The 14,211-nt window shown below is 40.2% G+C and overlaps 1 protein-coding gene across 2 annotated transcripts in view; it reads left to right on the top strand.

Annotated features, from left to right (window-relative positions):
* cwf19l2.L (CWF19 like cell cycle control factor 2 L homeolog) overlaps positions 1-14,211 on the top strand; it is an 81,417-nt gene that overhangs the window by 50,958 nt on the left and 16,248 nt on the right. For both annotated transcript variants that reach the window (XM_041581113.1, NM_001096193.1), the window contains 1 exon segment: positions 8,781-8,993. In XM_041581113.1, the coding sequence (XP_041437047.1) occupies positions 8,781-8,993 (213 nt within the window).

Below are 14,211 nucleotides of genomic sequence, written 5' to 3'. Positions count from 1 at the left end.
CTGTTCTTTTAAGAACTAAAAACACTGCATTTGAAGTAACTTATATTTTATCTGCATTGCAAATGAGAGCCCTGCAGCCCTGTTGGAACATCAATGGCTGCCCACGTGGCTAAACAGCAGCTTCTCTACATAAACTATATTAGAGCTTTCAACCAGGCACATCATTTTTTTTCTGTGCTGTGTAACTGTATATTCAATTTAAATTCATAAAAAACTTTAATTTGTTGGTATTATTGGCTTTTTAAAGATTATCAGTATCAAGGAGTAACTGTAAAATACCAATTAAACCGTAATTCTTTACATGGCTACACATTACCATTTCTTCAGGTTTCCTTGCTGTATATCACTTCTCAGCATTCCAGATGCCTCTTGCTTTTAAAAAAAAGAGTCTGCAAAGCAGAATTTCAAATATATAGCCTCGCTGAACCACAAAGGAAGCAATTATAGGTACATAGCCATTCCGCTCTTAGATCCTTCAGTGGCGACGTGTGCTGAGGTCAAATGGTCGTATTTATCACTGAATGACAGACCACTAACTAATGACTTTAATAATAAGGATTCCGGAATGCCTGTGGGCAAGTTATGAGACATTGAGCTTTCTGCCAGAAGCCTCACATGTACAATTATTTACTTAGCATTTGAAAAGACACTTTGAGTTGAACTTGTATTGGATGGGCAATTCCTGGAGCAAACGGAGATCCTTGATCTTGTTTATTATGCCGTTGTGTTCTGCTGGGCCAGCTTATCCTCGGCAAAAGGAGATATAAAACTCACTGAGTTCCTATAAAGAATCCATGATCTATGCTTTTTGGGGGGATTTTTTGCCAATTGATATTATCTATGGTTCATGTTGAGGAAGCATCTTAAAGGAGACAAAAAACCCCTTATTAAAAAGATTCCCCTCCCTCCCCCCCAGCCTAGCTGCTAACACAGGCAAGTGCCCCTAAACGTTTTACTTCAGGGATCGGAGTTCACAGCAGCCATCTTGGGGTTTTCGGTAATCTGACAACGAGACCGGCAGTGGCAGCGCATGTACAGTTGGAGCCGAAATTTATGGAAATTGCCGAAACTCCGGAAGAAGACATGAAGACCAGGAAGATGGCTGCCGTGAACTCCGTTCCCTGAATCTGCACCGAGGGGTTAGTAAAAAGTCCTCACAGGCATCGTCAAACTGAATGTTGATACAACTCGGTTAATCGTTAATGGAATCTATTGCTTATCTTTTCCTTTTCTCCCTTTCAGCCCCACTGCGCGTTGGTATGTGGGCCACACCTTCTTCTTCCTTTTACCTTTCCTTTCTTTCATAAACCTTACATACTTATTGAGATAATGCTATCACTCATGGTCTGCTTTAAATGTGTGGAAAAAAGCAAATAAAAATCATTGGAAAGAAAATTGTACTGGAAGTTACAAGACCTCCAAGAATCCATATGTTAATGGAACAGGTGTCCTGATTGTGTGGGTTTGGGATCCATTATCCGGAAACCTGTTATCAAGAAAGCACCGAATTACCTTACTCCACAACGAATAGCTAAAATATCACCCCACTACTCTCCGCTTTGCTGGAGGAACTGCGGTGCGATTGGCTCCCTTTTGCATATGTGGTGGTTGTGTCCTACAGTTCACCCATTTTGGGCTGCAGTGTTTGCTTTGGTTAAGGGTAGACTGAACTGCGACCTTCCCTTCCAGCCCCAAATAGGACTATTGCAGATTTACCCTGATAACTGTTCTTATGATAACCCAAAGTTACTATTTCACGTGTTTAATACTGCGGTCACGCTAATTGCGCAGACATGGAAGCTTAATGTGACCCCTACCATATCCTGTTTACTGCAACATTTAGACTCAAGGAACTTATGTAACGCATGGCAGCAGGTTCTGTGGATGATAAGCTTAAATGTGCTCAAATCTGGGACCCGTGGCACCCCATTACAGCTGATTGATTCATTGTATTTGAATGACTCTGCTTCTAAGATTTCCCAAGGCCTACTAAATGCCCTGGTCTATTGTGATTTTCTACCTGCCTGAGTGTTTGCCATGTACTGCCGTGTATTATTTTATTTCTTTTTCTTTCTCTCTTTTGTTTGTATTTTTTCTACTTTGGTTTTGCTATTCTTATCTTTTATTTTCACTGTGTTACCTCAATTTGTATAACATGCGATGTTGATATGTAGGCTTTTTTGTGAGTTTCTTCACAGCAACGTATCACTGTTTTGTATGCCTTTATTACACAATAAACCTGCAAATTGAAAAAAAAAAAGAAAGCACCGAATTACCGGAAGGCCATCTCTCCTCTAGACTCTAGTCTATTTTAATCAAATAATTAACATTTTTAAAAATTGTCCCCTTTTTCTCTGTAGTAATTAAACAGTAACTTGTACTTGATCCCCTTATTGGAGGCAAAACAATCCTATGGGGTTTATTTAATGTTCAAATGATTTATTTAGCTTTAAGTGTGGAGACCCAAATTACAGAAAGATCCTTTTTTCGGAAAACCCCAGGTCCCAAGCATTTTGGATAACAGGAGTCCTCCTGGTCATACATGCCTTGGGTTGGGGAATTTGAGCAATTTCAACCTTATTGCCTGAACATCATGATCTATCATATCTATCTAACTGTGGATCATCAGATATGTTCAAAAATTGTATCTATCAATGCACCATGTTGGTGAGTGTTTGGTGCACTGGCAGCTAAGGAAGTGGCTTCTCTTCACGTTCCATTCTGATTGGAATAGCAGTAGAAGGTGGCCATATTCAACTATTTATTATCCAAGCTAATGGTGTAGTTCTAATATATACTGGGTGGTGTAGGCTCTAAAAATATTATTATATTGCTCAACAGATGGTGATTCATGCAGACCAAATAAGCCTACCGGCATTCTAGAAAAAACACATGGGCCACAGATCTAAAAGTAAAAGCAATATTTATTGAAAATAGTTAATACAGTCAGTTCGTCCCCAGGAGGCACTTTATCATGGGCCTACTGGGCATGAAACACGTAGGCCCTATTTTTTCAGTAAATATTGTTTTTACTTTTATATCTGTGCCCCCCTGGATTTCCTAGAGTGCCGGTTGGCCCATTTTAGTCTGCATGTATGATGGTTTATAGCTCCCCAAGCTGAGGGTCTGGGGCTGGTGCACCTTGACCATGGATTCTGCTTGGCGAGTTATCTTCATTGGTTTACTGTGGCATCTTCTTTTTCTTCTATTTGCAATGTCCAGCACGTATAACAACTTAATGTGGCCATAAACATAGAGAACCGCTCGTTTAGCGATTTCGTCAAACGAGCGGATCTCTTCCTGATATGCCCACCATGAGGTTGACGATATCAGGCTGATCTAGTCGTGGGCCCTAGGGCCCAACGATCGGATCATAATATAAGGAATACAGGCGGTCGGATTGCGGGACCACATCAACGAACTTTCAGCCAGATATCGATTAGGAAAGCCCGTCTGAGGGCCCCCCACACACGAGACAATAAGCTGCTGACTCTGTCTGTCTGCAGCTTTTATCAGCCCGGGTATGGCTACCTTTAGTCGCCAGCCAATCTGGGCCAGTCTTGTTTATGGAAATCATCTCTGCAGCAGGCCTTTGATTGGTTAAAGCTTTATCTTAGTGTTTCTAGCCTGCCATTCACAGGCACTATGGCTAGCTGTAGTGACATCCTCAGAAATCTCAGCTAGACCAAATGTATATCTTGAGCGATAAAGCAGCAAAGTTTATCCGATTTCGATAAATACTTGGTCTTTCTCCTATTTTGGGCCTTTTATAGACTTGATGTAATGTAGGAAGCTCACATTGTGCTGTGAGGCATACACAGATATGCCAAAAGATGTCCTAAGACTTAAAAACTAGATGATATGAGTAAGTTCAGCTGAATTCCCCCAATGGCCGTGTATTGAATACCTGACTCCAGCCTGTCACTTGTCTTTATCATTAACAGTTGCTGCTGAGCTCTGGAGTCCTGCAAGCACCATATGTGGCTGCCCCATTATGTTCCACTGGTTCATTAATCAGTGTTAGGTTAGAGAAATGAACACCTTGCAGGAGAGGATGCTGATGCAGATGGATCCCTGTTGTCATAATCATGACAGTCGCCTGAAGGATTTGGAGTGCCTGATCAGCAGACAATGGCAAATAACTCCTTGCATTCCTTGCTGCCGTTGTGTATTCTACACAACAAGTTCACTTTAGGGCATTAAAGGGCATGTAAAGGCAAAAAAATAAAATCCCATTTTACTTTCTTCAATGAAAAAGAAATCTATCTCCAATATACTTTAATTAAAAAATGTGTACTATTTTTATAAGAAACCTGCTTGTATGCAGTGAAATTCTCCCTTCATTTACTGCTGTGCATAGGAATTGTCAGACGGTCCCTAACTGCTGAGCAGGGAAACAATCATACTCATGAACAGCAGGGGAGCCCCCACCTTAAGTTCCAGCCATGCAGAACTCAAGCAGCTTTGTTTGTTTCCCTGTAGAGCAGTCGGCGACTGTTTAGAGATTTGTATTAGATTTTATTTTTACCTTTACATCCCCTTTACTGTTTCCAACTCCAGTGGCAGGGACAAAGATCATGGAGCAAGATAAACTGGGATTCTGTTCGGAGGATTATTTTGCTGCAGCCATTGATTCTGCAGAGTTGAAGAAAGTTTGTATTAAACAATACATAAACTATAAAATTAACATTAGATTACATGACAACACAGGACCCAGTGCAGTCTGTATATTCTGATTATTAATCAGTCTTGCTGTTTGGGCTTCTGGTAGATATTATTTGACATGTGCTGTTTTGATAATTTATGACTATCCCTAAGCAGCCCAGACCACACTGAGCATGTGCACAGTCTTGGTCTTGCAGAGATGTATAACAAAGTTGGTGACCCCCTGTGGCCAACTTTGAAAGCATAAATCATTTGTTTTATTAGGCTTGTGGTGCAGTAGGTTTATGTTTAGTATACAAAATACAGCATGTCTAACCTTATTCTATTTTAGGCTTTATTCCCCTTTAACTCACAACTGCAATGTATGTTTAGGATTAGAAATAAATTGTTTGTGGTGCACCAACACTACCCAGACATTGCATTAAGATATTATTTATGAGAAAAAATTAAAAATCGGTGGTTTTAAGTTCCCCTTTAAAGCCTATAGCACACTCAGGGTGTTTGAGCATCATACAGTGCTGCCTAAAGGGCTCACTTGAGGCTCTCTCAGATTGGCTGCTTTTTTTTTTTTTTTTTTTTTTTTTTTTTTTTTGCGCCAAGGTCTGCTTTTCACCACTATCCATGCATTCAATATGGCGCCAGTCGTTCAGGTGACAGGAGATTGCCATCACTGAGAGATGACATTTAGCCTGCATGGCTTTAGAATGGTATGGATACCTCCAGGTGTCATTTCTGTAATAAACATGCTTAAAACACATTTGATAAAATAGGTGTGATTCGATGTAAACACTGATGTACTAATTATTATTCAAGATAAATACATGTAACAGATCGTTAGACTGCAGGTTAATCTGAAAGGTTTTTTAAAAACACATTCATTTTTTTGTTGTTACTGTTCCTTTAAGTAATTAAAATACTGTTTCCCTCCACTGGTAAAAGTTTTGCTTCAGAAACTCCACTATAGTTGATATAAACAAGCTGCTGTGTAGCCATTCAAGCACAGGATACACAGTAGATAACAGATAAGTACTACTATAGTTTATATAAACAAGCCACTATGTAGCCATGGGGGCAGCCATTCAAAGCTGATAAAGGAGAAAAGGCACAGGATACACAGCAGATAACAGATACGCTCTGTAGTATACAATGGGATTCTTCTGCACTTATCTGTTATCTACTGTGTATCCTGTGCTTGAATGGCTGCCCCCAAGGCTACAGAGCAGCTTGTTTATATAAACTATAGTAGTCTTTCTGAAGCAAACACAGCAGTTTTACCAGTGCAAGGCAACCGTACATCCTTTAAACCGTTTTTCCTTCTGTTCTCCGTAATGTTCCTGAAGGTTTTGACTGCTTGTTTTTATATACCCCCACCCTGGTTTTAAGTTTACTAGTTCACTTGAATACCATAGTCCCCTGTTTAAAACTCTGTCCCTGTGACGGCTGTATAAAGCCCATCAAGCTCCATTTCTATCCCAAGTCTCAGCAGGCTGAAACAGGACTGGAATCCCAGTGTGTGTTACGGTCAGTTGGCCGCACTTCTAGGCTACCCCTGGTGTATTTTGACCGCTTATTCAGAAATGCCAGTGCTGTCAGGCAAGTCTTCAATGTAAAAGAGATCTGACACATGGTCCTCGCTGTATTGTTGGCTGAAGGAAATATCTATGAAGATTTCAGCTCCATTTCTGTACTTTCGGCCTAGTGTTCCTGCTGCTATTATATCATAAACGATGAGGGCAAAATGAATCCTAGCAAAATAAATTGCCATAAGGTGAAATGAGCCTTAAACCTAAAAAACAGCTCCAAGTATTTGGCCTTGTTCTTTGTAAAATGTTAACAAGGGAAAATGTATATAAGTAAGAAAGAATACTTTTGGCAAGCTAAAGGGCCAGGAAGTGAAAATGCCCCAAATCAGGACCGGATTTGTGGAGAGGCCGCCTGGGCCTGGGGCGACAGAATTTTAGGGGATGGCATGCTGCTCAACCACACCCACATTGGTTCAGAAATACTGGGGATGAGAAGGAGATATGATCGTTTTTTAAATCTTTGCCAATCCCCATTGCTCCGGTCCCAATGATGAAAATCTGAGCGAATAAAAAGGGAGGGTACGCTGGGCGACGAACGACAGCGGGCCTAGAGGTGCCCTCTGTGTAAATCCAGCCATGCTCCAAATGTATTTATCAGGGGTAATATTGAAATATCTAATTTTTGATTTTTTTTTATGGCAAAACTGTCAAATTGTACTAGGGAATTGTTAAAGTTCGATTTGAGGTTTTTTTTGAGATTAATCATACTCTGGCCCTTTAAGAACTCAAATTCGACTATTCGCCACCAAAAACCTGTCGAATTGCTCTTTTGGTCAATGGGAGAAGTCCTGGGATAAATTTGGAGATGTTTGCTGCCTTCCTGACATTCAAGGCAAAATTTAATCGAGTTTTTAAATTTTGAAGCAAATTTGATTTGAGTTTTCAGTCAATCTTATTTCACCTTAGTTTAGAAAATTAGATTTTTTAAATAAATTTAGATTGTTCAAATTTTGAGTTTGTGGAAGTTTATGGGAGTTTAAAAAACAAAAAAAAACTCCCATGAATTCGAAAATTCGACCCTTGATAAATCTGCCCCTTTGTCTGCCCTGTGGCTATAAATAATACCACGGTATTTTGATCTAAAAATACACACTGGTCTGTTTGGAAGGGCCTTTGGGAGCAGTTCAAGTATTTTTACATGCGCAGGATAGATCTATTTAATTTCACAATTTTAACCACTTTCTTAACAAGTGGTCTTTTATTATTTAATGTGGTCTACAATGCCTTTTGCTTCATTGGAAAATCAGTTTTATCTGGGTTATGTACAAGATATATTAGCGTTTTATAAAATCATGCCTTTCTGCTTGCTTCTTGTATGATCAGCAGGGCCGGAACTAGGGGTAGGCAGAGTAGGCACGTGCCTAGGGCTGAAAGCTGGGGGGGGGGGTCGCTAGACACGTACCTGCTCTGTCGCCTACCCCATGTCCGGCACTGTCTCTCCCCGGCTGCCGCTGGAATTTTTGTGCGTAAATGCACCTCTGCGCATGTGCGCACGAGCGCAGCCGTCCCTGGCCAGGTTGCCTAGGGCGCCTGGCCGGATTGGCCCGGCTCTGATGATCAGCAAGACAGTTCAACTAATGCTGGTGAATTGGTGCACACTATTGGAGCACCTGCCTTGAAGATATGGGTTCCCTTAGCTAAGGGTTCCCCAACATTTTTTACCTGTGAGCCACATTCAAATATAAAAAGAGATGAAAAAGAGCATGAAAAAGTTTCTGGTTGACTTTTTTGGTAGCCCCTATGTGGACTGGCAGCCTACATGAGGCTCTGTTTGGCAGTACACCTGTTTTTTATACATCCAAAACTTGCCTCCAGGCTTGGAATTCAAAAATAAGCACTTGCTTTGAGGCTACTGAGAACAACATCCAAGGGGTTGGTGAGGAACATGTTGCTCGTGAGCCACTGGTTGGGGATAACTGCCGTAATTTGTTGTGTCTAAACATTCATCAGATTTGCATCGATTGAACTGCATGCTAAAAACAGATAAGGGATCTGATGATTGGACTCCATCCACAAACCATGCTCTGCTCTCAAGAGCCCCAACAAGTGCAGTTTTGTGAGAGAAGTAGGTCAGTGTAGGGATGTAGGTTTCAGGTGCTCCTTAAATCTATTCTGCATGTGCCTTAGTTGTGCTTGCAAAGCTCTGTAGGTAAACCATATCCTTGAATATTAAACCACTGAAAAAAGGGGGCACAAGACACAATATGTAGATCACTCACCAACTGGTGAGGTGCCCCAGATCCTCCGCTTAGGGTGCAGATAAACTAGCTAAATACAAATGAGGGGTATTGGGCACTCAGAAAAACTCCACAAGGGCCGCCAAAAAAAAGGTTAAAAATCTGATATTTATTATAGCTTTATTAAAAAAGGAACAGTATCCCCATTGACCCAACCGTATCCTTGAGATATTTAAAATGTCGATGAATTTGGGACCCGAATTGAAGACCGTTTTCACCCTTTGCGTTTCAGATCAAGCTTTCAGCTAATCAAAGTTACTGCTTTCTGACCTTGTGTGTTTTTCCCCATTTCCAGTTTATGGAGAAAACTGACCGGGACAACTACACTTTGGATGATATGTTTGTCTCCAAAGCTGCAAAGAAAGAACATGAAAATAAAGAGGAAGAAAGAGAAAGAAAACAAGCTATAGACGAACATCGGAGACTCGCTGCCAGAATGGAAAAATGCCCCTTTTGCTTCGATAATTCTGAACTTCCCAAGCATCTTATAATTGCTATTGGTACCAAGGTAAGGAAACACTCTTCCGAGGCTTATATTACATGTAAGGTTTCTCTGCCATCTAAACAACTGCTTTAACTCTCAACTGTCCTGTATTTTTAATCAGTGATTTGTATGGCATCCTACTGTCACTTCACACACCAGCGGATTTACATTTTGGGTTAAAGTCTGCCTATTGCCTTTGAGATAAAGCCTTGTGATGAGACAAAAGCAGATATGAACATGTAAAAGAGTATACAGCCAGCACTGCGAAATATGTTGCCGCTATATAAATAAATGTTAATAATAAATGTTAATAATATAGCCGGGTATCAGGTGGTAACTCGCTCTCTCTCTGTGAAACATGGTAACTGAAATGACTGCAGGTGGAGTCGCTAGACCACCTACCAATCCTGTAGACAACTGAAAGCCAGAGAACACTTAAAGGTAGCGTTGAGGCTACAATTGTGTTGTTTTTGTTACTTTTTATAACTCGATTTTCTATTCAGGTCCTCTAGTATTTATAAACCAGTCTCTCATTCATACCACTCCATGGTAGCTAAGGTAATTTGCACCCAAGCAACCAGATAGCTGCTGAAATTCCAAAGTGGAGATCTGCTAAACAAAAAAAGGGAGATAATTAAAAAAATAAAATCACAAATCGTAAAAAATTAAGATCAACTGCATTTTATATCAGAATATCACTCGCTACATCATACTAAGTTAATGCAAACAGCCCCTTTAATAGTCTTGACCTCCACCAAGGAGTGATATTGAACTTGCATCTTAGGTGCTGCAATATCCTATTACTGGCTCCTTTTTTCTACCTTTCTGCTTATCTGCATAACATGAATTATCCCTTCTGTCCTGGTGTCCGGGTCCCATGTACTGGGGTTCTATCCCTCTCTCAATCACTATTTGGTTGATATTGCTTGTTTGCAGGAAAGTATTAACTAGGATATTACAAGTATGGGACCTGTTATCCGTAAAACTCCAGGTCCCGAGCATTCTGGATAACAGATCTTTCTGTAATTTGTACCTTGTCTACTAGAAAATCATGTAAACATTAAATAAACCCAATAGGCTGGTTTTGCTTCCTATAAGGATTAACTATATCTTAGTTGGGATCAAGTACATGTATGGGACCTGTTAGCCAGAATGCTTGGAACCTGGGGTCATCCGGATAACAGATCTTTCTGTAATTTGGATCATCATACTTTGTCTACTAGAAAATCCTTTAAACATTAAATAAACCCAATAGGCTGATTTTGCTTCCAATAAGGATTAATTATATCTTAGTTGGGATCAAGTACAAGCTACTGTTTTATTATTACAGATAAAAAGGAAAACATTTTTAAAGATATTTTGTATTATTTGGATAAAATTAAGTCTATGGGAGACGAGCATTCCATAATTCGGCACTTTCTGGATTACGGGTTTTCGGATAACGCATCCCATACCTGTACAAAATACAGATTCAGGAAATAATTTTCAACATTTTGGATTAAGATGGAGTCTGGACTTTCCATAATTTCTGGATAATGGGTTTCCAGATAACAGATCCCGTACCTGTTCAATCAATCTCCTTCCACATACCTTATTTAGAAGTGTCGTTTTATTTGCCCTTATTTCCCCATTAACATGAAGGGTTTGTGTTCCCAGGACATGTAGCGCTGCAGAAAACCAAACGTGCGTTTGACGTATTTCTTTTTAATTCCGACGCATTTGTGTTTATAAAGTAACACGGCAAAAGACAAATGGGGTTATGTAATAAAAGGCACTAAGTTTGCCCAGGGGCAGTAACCCATAGCAACCAATCAGCAGTTAGCATTTACTAGTCACCTGTTTAAATGCAAGAATCTTATTGGTTGTCATTGGTTACTGCTCCTGGGCAAACTTTGTGCCTTATATTACATATGGGGGAAAGTGCTGTACCAGGCTATCCGCATATTACAGAAATACGACCGTCAAAAATCTGCCTCGTCTCTAACCTCCGGGAAATGAGAGAGCTTTTTTTGTAGGGCTAATTTGAGCGCGGGTAGAGGATAGGAGTGATTTGTGGACTGAGGCTTTCCAGCAGGCAAGAGACAATAGAAAGAAATGGATGACTCACAAATAAGGCAGCTTAATGTAATGTATTCTGCTCGAGCATAAATATCGGCACACTCGGGTATTGTCGGAACACTTTTTCTAAGTTTACTTGCACTTCTGCTAATTAGAATATGAAGACTATATCATCTCTGGGGCAGCAGCTGGGCAATATTTATGTAATAAAATGCACTGATCTTCGGATAGTGCCTTTGTTATTGCACACTATATTATGTACAGTGGCTACAGGTATGGGATTAGTTATTCAGAAACCAGTCATCCAGAAAGCTCTGAATTATGGAAAGGCTGTCTCCCATAGAATCCATTTTATCCAAATAATCCACATTTTTAAAAATGATTTCCTTTTTTTTGTAAAAATAAAGTAGCTTGTACTTGATCCCAACTAAGATATAATTAATCCTTATTGGAAGCAAAACCAGCCTATTGGGTTTATTTCATGTTTACATCGTTTTCTGGTTCACATAAAGTATGAAGATCCCAATTATGGAAAGATCCGTTTTCTGGAAAACCCCAGGTCCTGAGCATTCTGGATGACAGGTCCCATACCTGTATATGCATAAAATAAGTTGTTCACTTTTGAGTTAACTTTTAGTATGATATAGAGAGTGATAGACGGTTTACAATTGGTTTTCATTTTTTATTATTTGTGGTGTTTGAGTTATTTAGCTTTTTATGCAGCAGCTCTCTTGTTTGCAATTTTAGTAATCTGGTTGCTAGGATCCAAATTACCCCAGCAACCATGTGTTCATCTGAATAAGATATTGCTATATGAATAGGTGAGGCCTCAATAGAAAGTAATAAAGATGAGTAATAAAGAATAGCAATAAATGTGTAGCCTTACAAAGCATTTGTTTTTTTAAGATGGGGTCAGTTACCCCATTTGAAAGCTGTAAAGAGTCAGAAGAAGAAGACAAATACTATAAAGGAGAAAAAATTGAAAAGTTGCTTACTATTGGCCGTTCTAGAACATACTAAAAGGTTAACTTGAAGGTGAACTACCCCTTTAAATAGCCTGGCACTCCAAAATCTAAACTTCCGATGCAGTAGCCTCCTAAACTGCTCACTTCAGTCAGTACAGAAGAGTGGGTCAGGACCCAGAGACCCCAGCAGGTTAGTGGCGATGTATGTGTATAGGAGATCTAATACATAGGAATGGTATATATATTAGGTATCATGCCACAATCCTGTAAGGGCAGAAACAGATGCAAAGATTCGGGGAGATTTAGTCGCCTAGTGACTAATCGCCTCCTGTTGGAGTGACTAATCTCCCCGAAAAGCCTTCCCGCCGGCTAGAATGTAAATCTCCATTGGGATGGCACTAAAACACATTTAGTTGAAAGCTCTGGTAAAAGATTTAAAGGGTCTTGGTAGTTTCGACAGATCCAGGTAAGATCGGGAACTTGTCCAATTAGCACCGGAGAAACTTCTTCACGGACTTTTGCTACAATGACCTTGAAATGTCATGATATTGTTCCTGCCGCATTGCAGGGTTGGCTTTTCTAGTAGATTAATCACTCCCCTTGTGTCAGTTTGCCTGCACGGTAAAGAATGTCCTAGATTGCACAATAACAGATAAATCCTTAATTCTACTAGTGGATCTTGAGAAACCTTTACTGTTATCTGTGGTTCTGTTCCGCCATTCCTTTGGATTGCGGATTTGGTGTCTGTTTTGAAAGTGTGAAGCTCTTGTTCATACATATAGCCTATGATGTATTTATGGCCTCATGAAAGGATCTGGCTTATGTGAGAAGGTAGAGTCCTGAGTGCAACCCATTTTTGAAATCTGGATCCAACCCAGACCTGGACCAGGACCCACAACCCACATTTTTACCTGCTTGGGCCAGCTACCCAACTAGCAAATACCTTTTCCACAACCCAATCTGCAACCCCCTAACCACCATTAAACAGGAAGTGCTGTTGCTGCAAACTGGAAACGACATCATCAGACGTGGCAGGGCAGATCCAAAACTTGCCCATTTGCAAATTTACTCAATGATTATAAATGAGCCTCAATTGCTCTGAAAATCTTTAGTGTTCAGATGTTATTTCCAGTGCTCGCCATCAAAATGGCATCTGTTTTCAGGTGTAGGCCCGGTGGGAACCCTGGAGATTCCACCACCTTTCAAGGCAGCGGTCACAATGCTAGTACAATGGAAGCAGGTGCTATGTACTGTAGATATGTGAAGTGCATACTGTAGTGGCTGTTTCTAGGCTGCTGCCTGGTTTTATTATCTGTGTTGTCCTTCTGCAACCGTACAGGGAAAAAATGACCTCTGCAGAACCTCTTTGTTGCAAAAAGTGAAAACTTGAGTTTATTAGGTCAACAACTAAGCAACGTTTCGGGCTTACTCTTGCCCTTTCTCAAGCTTACTCTTGCCTCTTCCGGGCAAGAGTAAGCCCGAAACGTTGCCTGGTTGTTTGACATAATTAATTCAAGTTTTCACTTTTTGCAACAGGTGAAGAGGTGATGCAGCGGTATTTTTTTTCCTGTATGTCTATGCAAACCCCTGGCAAGGGTTTCCGGACTGCTTTAACCTACAAGGTTAAAAAAGGTGGTTAAAGTGGACCTGTCACCGAGACACAAAAATCTGTATAATAAAAGTCCTTTTCAAATTAAATATGAAATCCAATTTCTATTTTTTATTTAAGCATTCATAGCTGTTGTAAGCGCATTTAAAAATCTTAGCTGTCAATCAAATTTTGTCTGCCCCTCCTCTATGCCCGTGGCATAGAGGCGGGGCAGACAATTACTTTCACTTTCCATTCAGCACTTCCTAGATGTCACTGCTCCCCAAACATTCCCCCAGTTCTCTTTACCATATAACTGTGTAGCATATAACTGTGTAGCCAGGACATGGGAATGGACACCGGGTCCCCATTCTGGTGCACAAACAAGATTCTGAGATGATACAAGACTTGTCTTAATAACAGTGTCCACAAAATGGCTCCTGCCTGCTTGTTATAATTATGAAATCCCAGACTGAAGGAAACAAGATTCAAATAATTTATATAGTGTAATTAAAGTTCATTTTCCTTGACTAATCTGATAAAATAGGATTTTTAATAATTTTTTTGGGTGACGGGTCCCCTTTAAAGCGCACACAATATTGTCTATTTTGGTCCTTCTGCAACCATGTCA

This window comes from Xenopus laevis, chromosome 2L, assembly GCF_017654675.1.
Source record: "Xenopus laevis strain J_2021 chromosome 2L, Xenopus_laevis_v10.1, whole genome shotgun sequence".
Lineage (NCBI taxonomy): Eukaryota > Metazoa > Chordata > Amphibia > Anura > Pipidae > Xenopus > Xenopus laevis.
Note: the sequence above shows the minus strand (reverse complement) of the source record. Positions and strands in the feature narration are given on the sequence as shown.